The sequence below is a fragment of the Lineus longissimus genome, chromosome 10 (assembly GCF_910592395.1).
Source record: "Lineus longissimus chromosome 10, tnLinLong1.2, whole genome shotgun sequence".
Taxonomy (NCBI): domain Eukaryota; kingdom Metazoa; phylum Nemertea; class Pilidiophora; order Heteronemertea; family Lineidae; genus Lineus; species Lineus longissimus.
Window position 1 is genome coordinate 3,786,720 of NC_088317.1, and position 22,014 is coordinate 3,808,733.

Genomic DNA, 22,014 nt, shown 5'->3' on the forward strand with positions numbered 1-22,014 from the left:
ATCCGCCAGAAATAAAATGCAGATCAGGCTAAGTCCGTAAATGCGTAAGTTATTTCTACAGTGTCTTTAAAATCAATGCCCTAACTAGCTTAAAAGCACCATATGACTTTAGTTTTCGGTTTGGAAGAATATTTTTTCCAGATAATATTTTGCAACAAGTTGAAAATATCATCGTTTGTAGTGTATTCTACAAAATAATTGCCCCGACGGGAGTCTTCGCGTTTTTACGACAGGCAATTGCGTGGCAATATATGTTGAATGTTACCGTGAACGAGAAAGATGGGGAAATCGTATGATTGCTAAATAATGATGATGACATAATCGATATACCCGTAGTCATTCCCGATGACACTTCTTCAGTGATGCGGAACTTCATCAGTAATGCTGTGTACCACACCAATGCAAGCCCGACGCCGAAAGCACGTAGAATCCAAGAGCCGGTTAGGATCTTCTTCATCAACAAAACGCGTGGACTTTTGGTATACACATTTGTGCGGTTATCATGTTCAATAAGTGAGAAGGCGCACGATCACCACCGCCAACGGGAATGCTTTTGTTTCTTTGTACCAGCAGTAGCTAGCCAGACATGTCATCCTACGGGCAGAAGGCTTCAAAACTCATGATTCTGCTTTTAGCAGGATATTTTTAGGTATTTCACAAACTTATCCTGGAAAGATTCAGACATCTCATTTCTCTTGCCCTCTCTAAGGCCCCTGATAATATGTTGTCAGTCTGAATATATATATGGAATATATATAGTGTGAAAATAGCCCGATGTGTATACCTCTTAGACAGGTTTAACAGAAAGAAGTGTACTTTAGAAGTCTAAAAACCTTTTCAAGAATCTATTGTTCCTTGCCGCTTAATACCCGTTTGCAACGGAACTGCGTAAGAATAAATTCCATCGATGAGGCCAGTTTTAGTAGTTATGATACTTCTCAACACGGGCCACTTGACAGAAGAAACCACTTCTGATTTCCCAAGTCCAACAGTGTCAACAGGAGGGCAGGGGGAGGTTGAGAGTGAAGGTCTACCAGATCTGAATATTTTCTGGGAGTACCGCTTCCAGAGAATCCTTTGGAAGTATTCTCCACCCGTGTTACTCATTCTCGGTACCGTTCTTAACAGTTTAACCATCACTGTTCTCCACAAAAGGAAATTTGGTAAATTTTCTACCAGAATTCTGCTTTCTGTTTTAGCAATAATAGACACTGTGGTCCTTTGGACGAACCTTATACCCTTTTGGTTGATGTATGGGTTTGGGTTAAAGGTTTCTGGCTTCGAAGGAGACCTCTGCCCTCTTAGATTGTTCCTAGCGTATTTTGTCCTACATCTTGCAAGTTGGACTGTCATGCTTTTGACCATCGAAAGATGGATTTCTGTCACGTTTCCCCTGAAGGCTAAGTTCATCTGTACGTCCGGTAAATGGACAAGCATTACACTGGCTGCAGTGGCTAGCATGCTGCTAGCCCTTAACGCGCACACACTCTTTATGCGAAGACATCATGGCTCGGTCTCGTGTAGGTGGGCAACGAAAGCTCACGAATATTTCTTTTTGCATATCTGGTCATGGATAGATCTAGTTATATATTCGGGTGTGCCCTTCCTTGTAATAACTGTGTGCAACTTTTCAATTCTCTACCAGGTCATTCGAGGTCAAATCAAACGAAAGAAACTTCAAAATCCGGGGCAGAGTTCAGATGGTCGGACAGCTCAATTGACGAGTATGACATACATCTTGACTACTGTCAGCATCACGTTTATAGTGCTAACATTACCAGTAAGCCTCTATGCCCTTGTCCGTTCACACTTGTCCATTTCAACTTGGCATCAGTATGTAAAAAGCATATTTGCTCACGCTGTCACGAATTTAATCCAATATATTAATAACACAATTAATTTTCTGCTGTACTGCGTTAGTGGGAAGCTATTTCGAACTGAGGTATACCGGATGTTCCGATGCACGCCATCCCTAGAAAAAAGAAGTCGGAGTTTTTCGTATTTACGTCGGGTTTCACATCAGGAATGAGCCAATCACGGTCGTGCATCTAGTGTAAAATGTCCAGAAGTAATGAGCCATTTGCTATTTAAAACTTTTGATGCAACCTCTGACACAGGGGTGCTGTAGTCACGGTTGGGTATAATAAACGCTGTCAAATGTTCTAAAACGACAGCGGCTATCGAGTCTAACCTTTTACCCCATAACATTTGGCGAATTGCAGTGGTATTCATTACTTTCCTCAAGCAGCAATTTGACACTTCCGGTCAGGTATTGGCCAATCAGAACACACCTGTCATGCTTGTTAGGCGCACAACGCATGGCCATTATTGAGTACAGGGTTTCTGAATGGCCGATACCGGATCGGAGGTAAAAAATCGGAGGTCATTTAAATTGCTGAGTGGGGGGAAGTCATGAATATACAGAAGGATGAAGGGTCGCCTTTGCTTTTTATCGCTGAAGTGACGGACAAGCAGTTTTTGATGAGGCAACATCGGCGGAAATCCTAACGCTTGTATTTTCTTCTTCATTTATGGTAGTGGAAGGGGAAACGCTAGTGTTATGATAACGCCAACGTTATGATCTGAATTGGAGCAATAATTACGCACTTCATCGAGAGGAGGATCCGCCAGAAATAAAATGCAGATCAGGCTAAGTCCGTAAATGCGTAAGTTATTTCTACAGTGTCTTTAAAATCAATGCCCTAACTAGCTTAAAAGCACCATATGACTTTAGTTTTCGGTTTGGAAGAATATTTTTTCCAGATAATATTTTGCAACAAGTTGAAAATATCATCGTTTGTAGTGTATTCTACAAAATAATTGCCCCGACGGGAGTCTTCGCGTTTTTACGACAGGCAATTGCGTGGCAATATATGTTGAATGTTACCGTGAACGAGAAAGATGGGGAAATCGTATGATTGCTAAATAATGATGATGACATAATCGATATACCCGTAGTCATTCCCGATGACACTTCTTCAGTGATGCGGAACTTCATCAGTAATGCTGTGTACCACACCAATGCAAGCCCGACGCCGAAAGCACGTAGAATCCAAGAGTCGGTTAGGATCTTCTTCATCAACAAAACGCGTGGACTTTTGGTATACACATTTGTGCGGTTATCATGTTCAATAAGTGAGAAGGCGCACGATCACCACCGCCAACGGGAATGCTTTTGTTTCTTTGTACCAGCAGTAGCTAGCCAGACATGTCATCCTACGGGCAGAAGGCTTCAAAACTCATGATTCTGCTTTTAGCAGGATATTTTTAGGTATTTCACAAACTTATCCTGGAAAGATTCAGACATCTCATTTCTCTTGCCCTCTCTAAGGCCCCTGATAATATGTTGTCAGTCTGAATATATATATGGAATATATATAGTGTGAAAATAGCCCGATGTGTATACCTCTTAGACAGGTTTAACAGAAAGAAGTGTACTTTAGAAGTCTAAAAACCTTTTCAAGAATCTATTGTTCCTTGCCGCTTAATACCCGTTTGCAACGGAACTGCGTAAGAATAAATTCCATCGATGAGGCCAGTTTTAGTAGTTATGATACTTCTCAACACGGGCCACTTGACAGAAGAAACCACTTCTGATTTCCCAAGTCCAGCAGTGTCAACAGGAGGGCAGGGGGAGGTTGAGAGTGAAGGTCTACCAGATCTGAATATTTTCTGGGAGTACCGCTTCCAGAGAATCCTTTGGAAGTATTCTCCACCCGTGTTACTCATTCTCGGTACCGTTCTTAACAGTTTAACCATCACTGTTCTCCACAAAAGGAAATTTGGTAAATTTTCTACCAGAATTCTGCTTTCTGTTTTAGCAATAATAGACACTGTGGTCCTTTGGACGAACCTTATACCCTTTTGGTTGATGTATGGGTTTGGGTTAAAGGTTTCTGGCTTCGAAGGAGACTTATGCCCTCTTAGATTGTTCCTAGCGTATTTTGTCCTACATCTTGCAAGTTGGACTGTCATGCTTTTGACCATCGAAAGATGGATTTCTGTCACGTTTCCCCTGAAGGCTAAGTTCATCTGTACCGGTAAATGGACAAGCATTACACTGGCTGCAGTGGCTAGCATGCTGCTAGCCCTTAACGCGCACACACTCTTTATGCGAAGACATCATGGCTCGGTCTCGTGTAGGTGGGCAACGAAAGCTCACGAATATTTCTTTTTGCATATCTGGTCATGGATAGATCTAGTTATATATTCGGGTGTGCCCTTCCTTGTAATAACTGTGTGCAACTTTTCAATTCTCTACCAGGTCATTCGAGGTCAAATCAAACGAAAGAAACTTCAAAATCCGGGGCAGAGTTCAGATGGTCGGACAGCTCAATTGACGAGTATGACATACATCTTGACTACTGTCAGCATCACGTTTATAGTGCTAACATTACCAGTAAGCCTCTATGCCCTTGTCCGTTCACACTTGTCCATTTCAACTTGGCATCAGTATGTAAAAAGCATATTTGCTCACGCTGTCACGAATTTAATCCAATATATTAATAACACAATTAATTTTCTGCTGTACTGCGTTAGTGGGAAGCTATTTCGAACTGAGGTATACCGGATGTTCCGATGCACGCCATCCCTAGGAAAAAGGAGTCGGAGTTCTTCGTATTTACGTCGGGTTTCACATCAGGAATGAGCCAATCACGGTCGTGCATCTAGTGTAAAATGTCCAGAAGTAATGAGCCATTTGCTATTTAAAACTTTTGATGCAACCTCTGACACAGGGGTGCTGTAGTCACGGTTGGGTATAATAAACGCTGTCAAATGTTCTAAAACGACAGCAGCTATCGAGTCTAACCTTTTACCCCATAACATTTGGCGAATTGCAGTGGTATTCATTACTTTCCTCAAGCAGCAATTTGACACTTCCGGTCAGGTATTGGCCAATCAGAACACACCTGTCATGCTTGTTAGGCGCACAACGCATGGCCATTATTGAGTACAGGGTTTCTGAATGGCCGATACCGGATCGGAGGTAAAAAATCGGAGGTCATTTAAATTGCTGAGTGCTTGGGGGGAAGTCATGAATATACAGAAGGATGAAGGGTCGCCTTTGCTTTTTATCGCTGGAGTGACGGACAAGCAGTTTTTGATGAGGCAACATCGGCGGAAATCCTGACGCTTGTATTTTCTTCTTTATTTATGGTAATGGAAGGGGAAATGCTAGTGTTAAGATAACGCCAGCGTTATGATCGGAATCAGTCGAAATCACGCTCGTCTTTTGGCTGCACACAGCCTGGTTTAAAACCACGCGCCTCCCTCATTTCGGTCAAACTTCTACAAGTCACTTTCACGCCTTTCATCGAAACAACCATTGTTCGCTTGAAAAATTATAACAGATGAATGACTTGTCTGACTTGTGATATTCACATGCAGTCTTTATAAACACTTCTGGCACTAATTAGAACAACGATGGCCACTTAAAAATTGTATAATTTTTATTGATTCACTCTGTACTGAGGTCTAATGTCAAATTACGGTTCTTTGCCTTGGGGTTCTACGCATTGAATTTAACGTATCATGTTCTCAAACAGAATTGCATATGCGGCTTGTAACAGATATAAATTTACCGAGACATTTCATTATTTCGATGCTTTGTTCAAATAACTCATTCTCACAGATTCGTCGGATTGTATATATTGTGTTTGATGCTGTGTATACCACATATTGGGTACATGTATATGTAACACCAGAACGGATTCGAGGTGCTCAACACAACGCCAGGTGGCCAATACAATATTGAGCGGCTGATTCCCGCCTCGGGGTGTCTCCATACTGCAGGAGAGATTCACCAGTCATGCCACACGGGATTGGCGACGATTATTACGACCCAAAAACCGAGCCTGATTCTGATATCAATTGCGTGCGTAGTAAACACACAGCAAAGGAAATTTCACAAATATTGTAAATCTTGGGCTTTTTGTGGTTTAATTGAGAGTGTACGGTCAACAACCATAGGATAGTTTCATGTTAGGTGGTCTGATCCGAGTTAGAAAATTCGTCATGTCAACTTTACATGAACGATAAACTTCAACAGAACCTCTGAGGCGTGTGAGTGTTACACCTGCGAATGATCACCGTCCCTCAAAAGGGTCGGTAATTACAGGGAGGTGTCATACTGTATAGTAGATATCGAAAGTGCAGAATCGAGTTTCTTTATTCCGCGGACATTCTATTGTAGGACATCTCAAACTTTTACTCCGGGACGCGCGCGTCAATGGAAACCTGCCCTGCTCAGATACCACGGAGATAGAGAATCAAATGCGTGCGCTGAGAGTGAAATTCTCTGAGATATTGTGTAATATTCGAAGTATTTTTTATTCAAATGTAGGGATTAAGAGACCATTAAAAATCTCTGTGATAGATAGTGGAGACTGTTCACCCTGGGTTAGACCAGCCTGGTAAAACTACGCGCGTCCATGCGAGATCTCGTGATAGTGTGGTCGATCGCTCCGGTCAACAAAAACGTAGCTACAATCCAACCATGCGTCAGGAATTGGCAGTGGCGCAATGACTTGGGACGAAGCTGGGGTTAGATAATAAGAATAAGCGCACTCCAGATTTTACATGTTGTATGACCAATGTTATGACAAAAGCATTTCTGGTACATGGCTATTAGAACCGGTGACCTTATATTTAAGCCTTCTCAGTGGAAACGAGGGGATAAAATATCATTTATACCGGCAGTGTAGAAGTAAATATTGTTTACGTGTGAGTAGATATCCTCAGCATGGGTAACTTTACAGATCCAACCATGAATTCCCCAAATGCCTCCATGTCAACGATCGAGAAGGGGGTGGGAAGGGGTCCACTAGATATGAGCATCTTTTGGGAGTACCGCCTCACGACGACCCTTTATAAATACATTCCGCCTGTACTAATCATAACCGGGACCTGTCTCAACAGTTTAACCATTACTGTTCTCCTTAAACGGAAATTTGGTAAATCATCAACGAGAATCTTGCTTATTGTTATAGCTGTCGCAGACACCGCGGTCCTGTGGACTGGCCTACTGCGACACTGGCTGCTCTATACCATTGACTTGGATGTGAGGCTTCTAACAGATCTTGCATGTCCAGTCCACTTTTTCTTCACAAGTTTCTTCAACCACTTTTCAAGCTGGACCATCATGCTGTTAACCATTGAGAGGTGCATCTCTGTAACCTTTCCTATAAAAGCTAGGATTATCTGCACAGGAAAATGGACAATCGTCACAATAACAGCAGTTTTTTCAATCCTGTTTATCCTAAATTCACACATACTCATGTTCTACAGGATCGACCCCGAAAGTCCGAGAGCTGCATTTGGCATTCTGTGTTTTCCGACAACCGAAAACTACCAGAAATTCTGGGCAAATATATGGTCCTGGATAGACCTACTCTCATCATCGTTTATACCATTCCTTGTAATAATTCTGTGCAACTGTTCAATTCTACACCAAGTCATTCTAAGTAATAAAAAGAGAAAAAGTCTCCAGCATCCGGGGCAAGGTGCAGAGAGTCAGACAGCACAGATGATGAGCATGACCTACATGTTAGCTACTGTTAGCATAGTGTTTATCGTATTAACGTTACCAGAACGCATGTACTTGTTATTCGTTTTCATTTTTAACACTGATTTCACTTTGCAGCAAAGAATCAGATTGATTCTTGCCCATTGTTTTACGATTTCATTTCAATACACCAATAATACAATAAATTTTCTGCTGTACTGCGTTAGTGGAACGCAATTTCGAACTGAGGTATACCGGATGTTCCGAGCATGATTCTGCGACTGTCATTAGGTTACACAGATTCAACTATAAAGCAATGCATCCGAATACAATACTTGCTCAGTTTACCACCACAATCTACAAAACAACGACTGAGAAGAACCTCTGTGACGGAGATTGAATATTGCCATTGATATTCAAGGTGGCAGACACTATGGCCGTCATTCTTTGAGCAATGACATGTTACCATCTAGCACTATCATTGATTGATTCACATTGCGAAATACGTAATTTGCATTGCTGCAAATTGTCTTGGTTACTGAAAATCGGTTTCTCTGTTATCCGGCTAGTGATGACGGACGTGAAAGCATTAGCTTGGAGGCATTTTCACACGAATCTTAGGCAGAAATGCATTAAAAGACGGTTTCACATGATACTCGTGCACTTTCCGAGTACAAGCAGAACAGTACTATGCTTACACCCAGAACACTGCTTGTACTCAGAAATCACACGAGGGTGGTTCAACCATTACTTGAGTAAAGTGCAAAGAAGGGAAATTGACGACGACATGTACATCAGCGGAAGTCCTAACACTTGTATTATCTTCTTTATATGTTAACAAAAGGGGATGATTATAGTGTTACGAAAACCGCCAACGTGACCAAGAATCGGAATGACGGTATGTCTCTATTGCCTCCCTGGTACAACCCATTGGGAGCGTCCAATATTTAAAGCCTGCCCATAGGCTTTCGAACAGGTCAGACACCACGGAGATTGCGCTGAGAGTGAAATTCTCTGAGATATTGTATAGGCAAAATATTCCAGTGCATGGCTATTGACACCAGTGACCGTATATTAAGATCTCTCTGGCATTCTGGAAACTAGGGGGAGAACACCATTTTTTTCACCGACAGTGCAAAGATAAATACTTAAGTAGATATTCTCACTGTGGGTAACTTTACAGATCAAGCCATGGCTTCCCCAATGCATCTTGAGGAAAAACCCAGAATCTCAGGATGCTTTTCTATTGCTACGCAGCCTGAGACTTAGTGGTCGCTATGTACTTATAAACCTGGATCTGAATGTCAAATGGGTCGTCGCTCTCGCGTCCGTTCATTCGTCATCTGCTGACACACCTGGCCATGCTGCTGGCTGGGATCGATATTTCAAGGCGATGGTTCACTGAGCCAAGGCAAGTTATGTCTTTTAAATAGCTGAAGAGATGCCACTGGCGGCTGTGTTAGTCTCATCAGCTGCAGGCCTATACAGCACAGATCTATATACACAAGCAAAAATATGCTTTGAAATTTCGTTCTCAACACAGGTCAAAACAGAAATTTTCGGCAAAAATAACTTGTATTTCTCATTAAATATAATGAAATTGGGATTGTTCGTCGTGTGGTTGCTGTTTACAGGTAAGGAAATGTCTTTGAATTTAATAATGATAATGTCCCTTTGTAAAAGCATTTTTGAATCTTTCTAGTGACGGAGGAGGGTCGATCATGGGAGGGGGCAGCGGATGCGCAATTTCAGAATCTTATCCGCGCCTGTATACGCGCATAGTCTATATAATACGATTCATCCTATCGACAAAATATTTCTCGGCTGGATAGATCGGCTGCCTCAGAATCGGCTAGTTTTATCTTCTTCAGTCAGCGTTCGCTCTGCACTTGGAGGCGTTATCATCCAACACCAGGGAGTATTCCTCCTCCAAGGCTGAATGAGCGTTTTTAACTTGTCTCACTGCGGTTAGGCGCCAATTATGTCTATCGGCTTAGTGACTCCTTCTACGGCTTCAACTCATGTTTCCAACTTCACCCGGCAACTCTATTCTACATACCTATATATCGAGTAAATATTTCTTTGGCGACTATAATCGGTTGCCTCGGGAAGAAAGGAAGAGACTTTAGGACTGACGAACAGCGCCGATAAATCGGCATGCTCACTTGTGGTGTCTTTTGCTCGCCCTGAGCAAAATACATCAGGTGCAAGGAGCCTCCACTCAACTTTACGTCTCATTCGATGGACGAGGTAATTTAGGGTTTATAGTGTCTTGCTCAAGTGCGCATGACAAAACAGCGGTGATTCTTCCGATCACGACGTGATTCGATTGTAAGCTCGCGTTAAATCACAACTGGTCTAACTAATGAGTATGAGGTATTTGGCTCTGAAATGTATGCACGATGTTTTACCTGGGCCTTATCAAAGTACTAGTACCTTCTCCTAGTATATACAGCTTCTTTTTCGCTTTTTCATATCGTCTGATAGCACAAGGCTGCGTCACATTCCGATGGCCGACACCTACCGTCATTGACGACCTCGTCACCTTTTCGAAACAAAAACAAAAGTATTTCTTGAGTAGGCCCATTCGCAGACTGACACAAGACAATAGAGGTCACTGGATGTTTATTCTTTTCAGGATCCATCGTCTTTTTTGATTCGCCAGACGGTTGGGGAACATCCGAAGACGAGTCGCCAGCACCACGACCGCCACCACCCGTGACTCCAGATAACCCGGGGCCAATACTTGCGCGGCTTTGCAGCGACATTTCGGAGGGGGAGCCATTGTGCGCCCCCGCCAATTCCCGACGCCGTGTTTGACAGTAGCTCGTTTACAGTTAGGCTACATGTTGATATGATTCAATGACATCAAACCTTTTTAAGGGGACATTGGACCCTTTTATGGGTCCCATTTCTGACGTAATGTGCAACTTTTACACGCGGGAAAAAATATTTTGAAATCAGTTTCTCCATAGTACTCTTGTTTTCCCCATTGCCCGCTAATTTGTCAAACAGAATTTCACACCTATGGCCTATCAGGCATTTTCGTGTTTCGTTTTTCCGATGTTACGCCTAAGCATATACATGTACTGCAAAAATATTAAAAAATCCATTTGGTAAACACTATTATTTGCCTATTCTTTGAAACTTTGCCCCAGACATGAATATCGAAGTGAATTCGGTACTCGAATCAATGCTAACGACCGCAGGGCCTACTTGTTTACCCCGAAGTGTGTGTCTGTCCCAATTCTCGACACAGACTACACAGAAAAAACGTGCAGTATACGCGCGCCTTTCACTGGAGGGGATACAATACACACATCTTATGTGGGGTTTTAAGCGGATGTGCTTGCTATAATGTACATATACCTTTCGACTCGTATACCTCATCACGTATATCACGTACTTGTTCGTGAGAATTAGGCCTACTACCTCGGCAGATTCGTGTAATAAGGTTTTTTTTTATCTAAACACCACATGACTTGATATCACTCATCGTTCCAAAAGTGAGTTGTAGGCGATTCTGTAAAACGGTCATCACAGGAAGAATTTGCTATCCGGACAATCTTAGAGTAACCAGACTAAGGGACAATATAGCAGAGATCGTCTAGGACCTACTTGATTGAGGTACGTACGCATAGTTTTCTGCCACGCCTAATATTTTTTTGCCAGCACGGGGTGTGCAACCATAACACCTCCTGTGTACGTAGGCAAAATATCGTCCCAATAGTTATTGGTGTACGTGATGTATCAGTGTATTAAAGATGTCTTTACGAAGAAACCGGTTCCTGTACGAGAGTTATTTTATCAGGTTTTGAATCGATAACCATCTCATCATACTATATTGTGATGTTAAAAATGTCGATTCACGTAGGCGAGCCGATTAGGAAGTTTTCGCAAATCACCCGAAACGCCAACGTGAACGCCTGTCCCATTGTTCGATCTCCTGATTAATATGTCGAACAATGGGATAGGCGTTCGCGTCAACTTTACGGCATCTTACCCTCAATGTATTGACATTGCAAATACAGACAACGCGCGTCGCGGAGGTAACGGAGGCAATACCGCTGGAAGTTCAGTATGACGTTTCGGGGGCTTTGCGAAAACTCAATGCCATTTTTTTTGTCCGTTGCAGATGAACTCGGTTTTCCATACTGATCTGGATGAGACGGTCCTGTTTCAGCAATGGAAAACCACGTCAATAAAGGGTAAGAGATTACATCGCTTGAGTGGCAGGCAACTCGTTTTGTCAACGCACGCGACAAAAAGCATAGCTTTTAACTCTGCATTACACCGAACAAATGCTGCATGCGTTGACACAACAGATAACAGGCCTAAAATGTACGCGTAGATTAAACGTGTGGTTAGCAGTAGCACAGGATTAGACTCCCGGGGCAGTCGGCAGTCTATTTCGTCATCCTAATCGTCTCTTCGCATGCAAGCAGGAGAGACGAGAGGCCGGCCGGTCCACAGTGTTCGGAGTGTACACAGGATTGGCATAATTATGATATTATCATTCCCTATACATTTCCTTGCAGACATCGCGCTGACATGCGTGGCAGTCTTCTTCCTCTCAGCGGCCACTGAAGCACTTAGGGCGGTCAGGATGTTCCTTAGCTCGAAATACATCGAAAAAGTGACACAGAGAGAAGCATCTGCTTATGAAATGAGGGCGGGAAGCGGGAATTGGCAAGAAATAGGCGAGACCGAAGGACAAGGTAAAATAGGCTAGGTGTAGTAGGGTGTTGGTACGAGAACGGCCCATTGATGGTTGGACACGCCTTTGGAGGAAAGCGCGGTTGATATTGGATGACGGCGGTTCCCCGGCGGCTGTTCTCCTGTCAAGTATATCCAGCAGAGAAAAATGAGAATTTGAGGGCGAGGTTGAGAAAACTGTCGAGTGCCCGGCTGAATACAAATATATCTGGATTGGGGTTCCCTATAAGCCTGCAAAATTCCTTTCAAATTTCACAGTTATTGCTCAATTTCAATTCAACTGAAATTATCAGCTGAACTGATATTATTTTGTGTTGAACTGAAATTGTTTTGTGTTGAACTAAAAACTTATTTCAGCATATGAAAAAATTTCATAAAACCTCCCCCGGCCGTTATGTCTGATTACAGGTCACCGTCAGAAAGATTTCCCCGAGTCCACGACTACTGAACAGAGCCCCTCATATGGACCATCGCGGGATGCACCCAAAGATGCAAACGACATTTCTAAACAAGATACAGATTTAAGCAACATCAATCTCACCCTTTCAAGAGATGTTACTTCAGTGTGCAGGCATGCTTACAGGTATCATAATTTTAAGGTTTAAGCAATTAAAAAAAAGAAGCTTATCACAGTGCCCTGTGATTTAGTGTCCCTTAAACCATGGAGGTATAACTCCATGCTTAAACTTACCCAAACTACCGAATAGCATACGGTGTGCTCCTTATGATGAATGAGCATAGAGACCTTTGGCCAATGACAGTAAACTGTGGATGCATTTCAGCCCTGTAATCGACAGTGTATTCAAATACTCAACACCTCAACAACAGTAAATTCCGCCCTAAATGATTCAGGTCATAGTTTCTAAATCATCATGGCTATTGTCTTCGGCTAAATAATTAAAAAGATAGGGGCATTCCAATTTCTCAGTTCTCTCTTTTACAGCAGGACAACTAGACGATGGATCCATCTTCTCTGTTCCTTACTCTTCCTTTTACAAACTGTATTATCGTGGCTAGTGATGCTTGTCTTCATGACGTTCAATGTATGGCTGTGTTTATCAGTTGTTGTGGGATTTGGTGTAGGGTACTTCTGCTTCGCCACGTTAAGAATTCATAGGCCATGACAAGGAACCAAGTTCTGCACAACTAGTATTTAACGAGCAAGCATATATGTAGTAGTCTGACTTTGTCTCTGTATCTGCTATTTTGCAGACGGTTTGCCTTTAAAGGCCGACACTGTTCATAGAAAATTTGAAATTGAATTTGAAATTTTCAATTGTGTAAAAATTACGTAATGAATACAACTTTTAAAGTCCTAATAGAATTTTCATTTTTTGGATCTATTAGGACTTTAACAGTGCTGTTCTGTCTACTCGTCATTGGCATTGGCAAGAAACTGATTGCACAGCACAAAAATATGTTTTTAACAAATTAAAGATATACACAGGATGGTATTTGTATTTTACAAAAAAAGTATTTATTGATTCAGAATTCTTTAACAGCAAAATTATTATTCATCCAAGCTACCATGATGGTTTCTGGAGTCGACCAGACAAAATAGTAAAATAAATTATAAGTGCATAATGCTGTTGGTGTTTTTTTCCCTTCTTTCGAAATTCAGAGAGGTCCTGATCTCTTTTTCATAAATCAGGACCATTTGTCATTCAACACAACTATGTCTTTTACCTCAGTGACTTTGTTGCTCGAGCTGTCTCGCTGGTTGGCAAGTAGAGTACGCATTTCTGAACTTAGGCCGTGTCTCCATTGCCATCTCCAGAGCCATGTCCACCATTCACAGGCAATAACCTCATACATGTAACACAAATCGTTACTTCATTTTCAAGTTTTCATCTCCCGAATAATGTCTACCATTGACGGGCAATAACTTCGTTATACACAAACATGAATCATTTTAAAAATCTTTCTAATTATTGTCCTTCATACATCATTTGTTGTGATTCACACTATCATAAGGCCAGGGAAATTTAAAAATTGATTCTCATCTGAACTTTTTCTTGAAATCAGGGCAGGTGGGCAAGATTTATTTATATTTTTCATCATTGGTAGACGTCACATTTTGATAGATGAATTCAAAGAAGACGAATCAGTGCCATAACAAATCAAATGCGCACAGTCAGAACACATCAGAAGGCCTAAGCGGACTTTGGACAATGCCTAGAGACACGGCGATCCTTTGTTCAAGTTGTAACGCATGACTGGTCAGTGCCAAAACAAACTTCTTTGAATTTGTCTATGGAAAATGCGTCTGTACCATGACTGAAGGACAATATGTCCCCCATTTCCAACACACACTTGAATGAAGGAAATCCCTCAATTTATGTTAAACACAATCAAAAATCACACTCTTACAAGAAGTGCTGTAAGCAGGGGCTGCATATTTTTGATCGTGTGTAAAATGTGAAGAAGTGGTAAAAACAAAATGTGAAACAGAAAATAAAGAAGCTTTTCGGAGTAGCGGCCAAAAAACTGTGCGGGGATGGGAATCAATTTTTCCATTTTACCCGGCCTAATTTCCTTGCAAGTTCCTTTAGTCACTTCTGTCGTTTTCACGCGTTGAGATACTGTGCGTGGTGTTTCAGATGATCCTCTATGAATGAAGCGATAAAATAGTAACTGTGATCATAACCCTGAAAATGAAAATTGAAACAGGAATGATGTGATTTACAACTGAAACAGTTTGTTTTACTCCAGGAAGGGGCTTACAATACGACAGGGAAGTGAGTGGGATTATGGCCGCATGTAACCTGGGAATCTGGGCCGCTATCCTCTGTGAATGAAGCGATAAAATAGTAACTGTGATCATAACCCTGAAAATGAAAATTGAAACAGGAATGATGTGATTTACAACTGAAACAGTTTGTTTTACTACAGGAAGGGGCTTACAATACGACAGGGAAGTGAGTGGGATTATGGCCGCATGTAACCTGAGAATCTGGGACCCCCCCCGTTAGATACCTTCAGGGGCCAATCCGTAATTCAGACAGAAATTTTACAAGGGTTCAGAAAGGGAGCTAAATGTACGACCTATAAGACTTACATCTTGTTTTCTGTAGACTATTTCTACCCCACTAGTGGCGCAGGCATTCATGAGGTGATCAGGCAGAAGCTGGCCTTGAGTTAGGAAGTTATCAGCAGAACCCTGGAGGAGAGAGATTACAAAATTTGAAATTAATAACATGGAAATCATTTTTTCGAGGCAAGTGCCAAAAATCTGAACGATCGAAACTACCCCAACTATTTCCCCCGAGTGCGTATAGAATGTCTGGAGGGGCTGTAGCCAAGTGCAGATGAATTCGAATTGTAGTACGGCATGAATTGCTATGCACGTCACCTGCAGGTAATTGGGTCATATGACTAGACGTGCTATGCACCCGCAGTGAAAGGATGAAAAGGGTTAGAATTAATTCATGTACGAGGACAGCACAGCACATTAGTTTTTACAACTTTACTAACCTGATCGATAAGTAGCACCAGTGGAGTATCCTTGTTTTTATAACCCTTGACTAATTCTGTTGCATCGTAAGCTTTCCAGGCCTCTCTATCTTCACCCAGGTAGCCCCTGAATGCTTTCTCTCCCCACGGACACTGCGTTGGGTTACAGATCGGGGCAAACGCAGACACGGATAGGTATTTACCAGGATTCTTCAGGGCAATGGTGAGAGCGCCATGACCCCCCATGCTAAAATGGGTACAAAATCATTTGCCAAAAACATCCATCTTCATAAGGGTAAAACAATGGCACCCGCAGACGTGTTTTCACATTGCTTATGCACACAGATCATCCGGACTTATCAAACTATTTCACTCGGTACACACAATGAGAGTCGAGCTGTAAGAACCCAAGCATAGTTTGGTCGTATTTTTATGATTTTTTGGGGTGGGTTGGTGGGTGGGTTGGTGGGAAGGGGTAAACATAGCCTTAAACCTCGCAAAAAAGTTGTGAGAACATATCAACCCCAAAGCAGGAAGTAACCAGTACACCAACCAATTCCCAAATTCCATCATTATCTTTCGATATAAATAATTACGTTTCAAGTCAATAATTAATTGTTTTGAAATTTTTGGAATTTTTCAAATTGTGTCAAAGTTTCATTTCACCTGTGGCCGAATATAGACATCTTATCTGGAATCACATTGAAATGGTCATTGATGATAGCAGGGAGTTCTGATGTGACGTAGGAATACATTCTGTAGTTGGTCTTCCACTTCTCCTCTGTCGCATCGACATAGAAACCTGCACTGGAACCGAAGTCATAACTGTCGTCCTCACCTTCGATATTACATCCCCCTGTAATGACGTAATAAATTTAAATTGAAAATTAGTTTCAAATAAATCAAATCTTCATCACAGATATATCATGTCAATTTATGTAGGCCCTGGGCTGTTTCGCATTATACTTGAAGGCAATTTCTATCTTATATGCCAGGGAGAGCTACTCTCGTATTTCATTCTAAAACGTTACTGTGGTTATATAAGAACAAGTCCCATTTGGTTGTTAAGGTACTAGTTTTCTTATATTTTGTCATTCAAAATCACTAACCAAACCATCAAAAGTTCTACAAAAATCACCAATTGATTTTTGGCAAATCTGCCCGCGATACAGATAAAATAATTGATGTAGCCTAAATAGACTAAGTTGAAGTTGCAGACTTCAATACGGTTGACATATTAGACAATCCTACTTTCATGGCAATTACCACTTACGTGGACTTGTATCCGGAGCGACCAGAGCCAAGCCATATTGAGCAGCAAAACGCTGAGCACCAGCTTTGGTGGTGAAGTTCTGTTCAGTACATGTCAAGCCCGAGAGCCAGTAGAGGACAGGCACTTTCCCATCCTCAGCTTTAGGAGGAAGGTAGATAGAGAAGTTCATCCTGCATTTTAGTTCTTTGCTGAAAGTAAAATGGTTACAATGAAAAAGGACTTCAAATAGGAATATTTCTGTAAAGCTTAAATTCATGAAATAACATTTTGCCAGCTGTAAAAGTTTTTCACACTTTTCCTGTGCCTTCTCACTGATTCCCAAAGTCTGATAAGGTGCAACTAATTCATACCGGTACATGTCGGTTTTATGCTCTTCGACACTCCACTGGAACAAGCATAATGTCAGGTTTGAACCCTAGTTGAGTTGTGTGATGCCATACTTGTTACACAGGGCGTAAGTGGTTTGCCGAGTCAAATTAAATTGCATGACCACAAGGCCTTTTGTCAGGGCAGAAGAGCCACCCTACCTTGCTCTAGAATCTTGCAGAGGATTTCTAGAGGGCCACCCTACCTTAAATTGCTTGCCACCCAACCTTGTGTTGCACACTGGCAAAACTTCTAGAATTCTAAGGGTACCACCCTACCTTAAGAAAACACTTGAGAATGCTGCATGACTCTGATGGCTTAATTACTCAAGAAAGCAAATATACTCAGGAATTCCAGCATTAGACCGGGTACCAAACGCTGAAAAATACACCTCAACATTTTATTACCTATCATGGCTGCAAACTTTTTGCCAGCCTCCAAAGGATTTGGTGCTCGAATCTTCCTTGAAACTCATGATGCTCCTGGCCAGAAACCCTGAACAAGCAAAAGAAATTGTTTATATTATTAATATTATCATATTAATTTATACTGTGTACTCACCAGGACAACATTTGATAGAGATTATTATTAATTAAGTCAGGCATGACAAATCATTCATTGTTCAGCCTTCCAACATCGTGATTGATTTGTGCTCCTGACCATGAAAACACTAGTATTAACTATTATATTGAAGCCCCCCCTCCCCTTCTAGCCCTAGTCAGTATTTTGATTCTGATCAGCCATCAGGTGGCGGGGGGGGGGGGGGGGGCTTGTGGACTGATATGCAGTCCATGTTCGCCATCCTTCCTCTATGCACCGGGCAATAAGACGAGACCAGTCCACTGCGTCCGGAGTGTAGGGGCGTGACACAAGCACAGAATACACTACAAAATGTACATGGCCATGCTTTTGACTATTGTTTGAACTTTGATTGATGGCCAGGGTCGTACCAAGATCGAGGCTGTTCAAAACACCCCTGCTAACAACCGAAGTACAAAATGCCAACACATTTCATGAATTTGATAAGTATTTGGATTTTCTAACATACAAACTATCAAAGACACGTTAATCGATTAAAATTTAATCATTCATTCATACTTTCTGTGGGAAGTGGGACGAAATTTGTGAACAGACACCTGAACATGTACGCATGCGCTGTAACGAGACAATCACCACGACATCTACCGCCAATATGTTACACTACGCAGGAGACACTGTCTTTTTCTTGGATGTGCCTTAGGTCTCGTTAGGGAGTTTTTCCTGAATGTACGCGATGATGACGTGCCCCAAACAGGACGTAACATCTATTTTAAAATGCGTTTCCAACGTGATTGAATGAGGACAACCAATTTGCGTCGTATATCACTGGAAACGCCCAATTCCCCACTTGTTATAGGCACCCTGCAAGTTTGTATAATATTATGTTTAGAATACACAGCAGAGGCCTAATTACACTAACAGACTTGTTAAAATCATGAAAAATCCAAAATTTTTATTCCTTTTCTGAGAATAAAAGTTTTCCAAATATTTCAAATAAAAGGAAAAAAGTAAAGAAAAAAGAAAATAGGATTTAAAAAAAATCCCAGGTGGGATTCGAACCTGCGCCAAATAACACTGCTGTCTTGAAGGCCAGTGTCTTCGCACCAACTTTCTGTGACGTCACGTCGAATTTGATTGGTTCAAAAGTTTCTAATAGTAAACCTGTTGAGGAAAAATAAATTCGCCGCTGGCCCTCAACCCTGAGGATGATCCTTCCAGCCATGATTGTATTTACACTTCCGGTCGTGGATTAATGCATGTCTCTGCCCATTACACTCTCGTTTACCTTTTATTTTGTTTACTTCTTCTCTTCCTTCCCTTCTTCTCTTTCTCCTCCTCCGGTCTTCTCCTGCTCCTTCTCCTCCTTCACAGTTTGACAGTTTAACATGACAACCTCAAGTGTATAAACAAGCCTAGTAAGAAAATATGCCTCCACCATGTACCGGGCACATGGAGATCACAACCCCAGCCGTACTGTCACATCCTGAGATCAGGCTTTTTTCACTCCTACAAAAATCTTTGCAGACGCATACGGGTTCACCCAAAAGAATCAAAACTATGCAGTGGATTGCAGATCGTCGATACTACCTTTTAATGTCCTGTGCAGTTTTAGTCCGATGTGTTAACTGATATGAAAACACATTCGACTACAACTAATACTAAAAGGTCGGATTAACCCTCTGCCACCCGCTGATGTTTGAAAATTGTATTGGGATAATCACAGTAACGCAACTTGACCCTCATGCTTTGGATCCACTCCGCCGAGACCCGGCATCCGTTACACCATGAGGAGAGGTATTAACGGACGGAGTACCTCGGATGGTTCAGAATACAGTAACGCGTCTGCAACTGCAACTGCATCTGAATGCCTTCTCTATTGATTGTTTGACATGGATCAGTATATAGGCCCTAAGGGCCGGGGTTTTGAGCTTCATGCGCCTGTGACTCTCCTGATTTCGCCGTTTGGGCGAAATCTGCATGGTTATGGTGCAAAATTGAGTAAAACAGTCATGTCAGCTGACAAACAGAGAGTAAGCAAAATATGTGACGGCGGGTGTGGGGCTATTGCTCCGTAAACTGTGGCCTGTAATGTACAGCCCTGCACTGACCACAGACGAACACAACAGTCTCGCAGCAGAAGGCGATAGACAAGTTTTGAAATCCGAGATAAAGCGGAGAGTACACGGAGGTAAATTTCTGTGTCATGTCGCCGAGCACATCTCGCCGAGGTAGGACGTAAATTTCAGGATGAGTCAGTGGGTACCCTCAAGAAACAGGGATCAATGTGTGCTTCTCTGGCTCTATTTCACACCGGAGAAACCAAGATTGACCTCTGAATTATTCAGGGTGTGCAGGGCTTGGAAAGCGACCATTATCCGCTATTTCCTCGAGATGGTAGTGAGCACCTAATTTTCTTCAAAGGCGACTATAGGCAGGATCCAGTTGGGCCCGCATTACGTTCGCCAATGGACCAAAATGTGTTTCCATTCTCTCCCTCTCTGACTCACCGACTGACCCTGAGGTATCCGAAATTTCCGCAGCATTGAGGTGATCGTTTAATAACAATTTATTTAGCCCTGGCATCACCACGTTATACCGCCGGACGAAATCCTAACCTCTTCGACAATGAAAAATTTCCTTCCACAGTGAAAATACAGCTGAACGGAATTGCGACCCGCTTACACAATACAAAAAGAAATTTATTGCACTATTACTATATGTGAGAATAGACGTGCTCGTGTACTTCAGATACAAGATGGCGGCATCCTCGAACGTGTAGGCGGGCTTTGATCCCTCCATTTGAAAGAAGATTGCTGACGGGAGCGTCAGGATGACGAATGCGACGCTGACTGTTACTAGCATTGATGTCATGCTGGTGAGCTGTTTGTCCGCTTGCCCAACACCGGCACTCGTGCTCAGCTGCCGCTTGCGCTGGGTTTGACTAATTATCAATTTGCAAACAATGACGCCATTGCAACCAATGATGATGAATAACGGACCTCCCGAACGCAGGATTAGGTCGAGCCAATACCAAATAGAAGTGAAAAAGTAAAGGTAAGATGGAATGACTATTTCACAGCTGCCACCTGGACCAATTTCCCACAGTAGGTAATGGATATTTAACCCAAACATCGATAGAAACAGGACAGCAAGGGCGATTCCAGCATTTCTATCCGTGCAGATGATGCCTGCCTTCATCGGAAATAACACCGATATCAACCGTTCTACGGTGACGAGTGCTAAATTCCACACCGAGAAATGAAGCGAAAAGTTCCCCATGAATGCGATTACTTTGCAACTGGGAAGCGACAGGGTTGAGAGTACGATACCAAAGAAGAAGGTGAACCATCCTTGAAGCATTCCGGTCCAGAGCACGCAGGTGTCTGCTAAAGCGAGGGTGATAAGCAAAATACGTGTAGACTTCTTGCCAAATTTCCCTCTGGCTAGCACAGCAATTGTCAAAGCATTGAAGATTGTTCCGACCACGATAAGACCGATGGACACATACTCGTACAAGAATTTTGCAACCATCCATTGCCAGTAGTTCGACAGACGGTTCCGGCGTTGCGCTGCTGTTGTCGACTTTTTGATGATGTCACTTCCGGTGAATGTTGCGTAGAGTGTCGTTCGATTATCGTCCATGGTTTTTCAAACCGGAAAAAAGTACAGACGTAACCAAAAGCAAATGTCACCACTGCAAAGATGTTGTAAACTCGTCTATCAGAAGTAAATAATGTCGCTTACATCACTGACAATGTGTGTACAAATACACTAGTTGATAGTCAGCCCACATATATAGCAGCGGCCGGAGTTTTTCCGATATCTCGTTCTGAAATAACGGATAAAAATGCCGAAGGTCTCAGAATAAAACGGTTGCAGTAACAAAATAACTAGCTCTACAATGAACTATGATCATATCGGAGCTATCGTACCCAACTTCTCCTCGAAATTAGAATGACATTTTCTAATGCATTCCTGCTGAATTTTCTAGAAAAGCACTGATGTGTTTTTGCCGGAGAGAACACCTCATTCGTTGAACTCTATCTGCCGTCCTAGCAGGAGTTTGTAACCGACCAAAAGCCCTAGAACAGTCACACTTCCAGTCAAGACTGCATGCCACTGAAAACTTTCAGTCGCTGCAGTACCAATCGAATGATACCAC

General features: G+C 42.3%; 2 protein-coding genes and 1 long non-coding RNA gene across 5 annotated transcripts; 2 read left to right on the forward strand and 1 right to left on the reverse strand.

Annotated features, from left to right (window-relative positions):
* Positions 1-5,640: 5,640 nt before the first annotated feature.
* Positions 5,641-10,625, forward strand: LOC135494775 (uncharacterized). The gene is made up of 2 exons (XR_010448457.1): positions 5,641-9,138; positions 10,143-10,625. It is a non-coding gene; the product is annotated as an uncharacterized LOC135494775 (long non-coding RNA).
* Positions 10,626-10,754: 129 nt separating this feature from the next.
* Positions 10,755-13,686, forward strand: LOC135494737 (uncharacterized). Its single transcript, XM_064782997.1, has 5 exons — positions 10,755-11,131; positions 11,640-11,712; positions 12,043-12,222; positions 12,629-12,803; positions 13,164-13,686. The coding sequence occupies exons 2-5, from the start codon at positions 11,640-11,642 to the stop codon at positions 13,342-13,344; spliced, it is 609 nt and encodes a 202-aa protein (XP_064639067.1). The 5' UTR covers positions 10,755-11,131; the 3' UTR covers positions 13,345-13,686.
* Positions 13,687-14,083: 397 nt separating this feature from the next.
* Positions 14,084-18,468, reverse strand: LOC135494736 (S-formylglutathione hydrolase-like). 3 transcript variants are annotated; one of them, XM_064782995.1, is made up of 7 exons: positions 18,411-18,468; positions 17,720-17,807; positions 16,947-17,134; positions 16,340-16,529; positions 15,695-15,920; positions 15,279-15,380; positions 14,084-14,868 (listed from the first exon to the last, which is right to left on the reverse strand). In XM_064782995.1, exons 1-7 carry the CDS (start codon positions 18,454-18,456, stop codon positions 14,788-14,790), a joined length of 921 nt encoding a protein of 306 aa, XP_064639065.1. In that variant the 5' UTR covers positions 18,457-18,468; the 3' UTR covers positions 14,084-14,787. The 3 variants fall into 3 exon arrangements, with proteins under 3 accessions (XP_064639065.1, XP_064639063.1, XP_064639066.1); XM_064782993.1 differs by lacking the exon at positions 14,084-14,868 and adding an exon at positions 14,926-15,048; XM_064782996.1 differs by lacking the exons at positions 14,084-14,868; positions 18,411-18,468 and adding exons at positions 14,926-15,048; positions 18,263-18,281.
* Between the last annotated feature and the right edge of the window lie 3,546 nt (positions 18,469-22,014).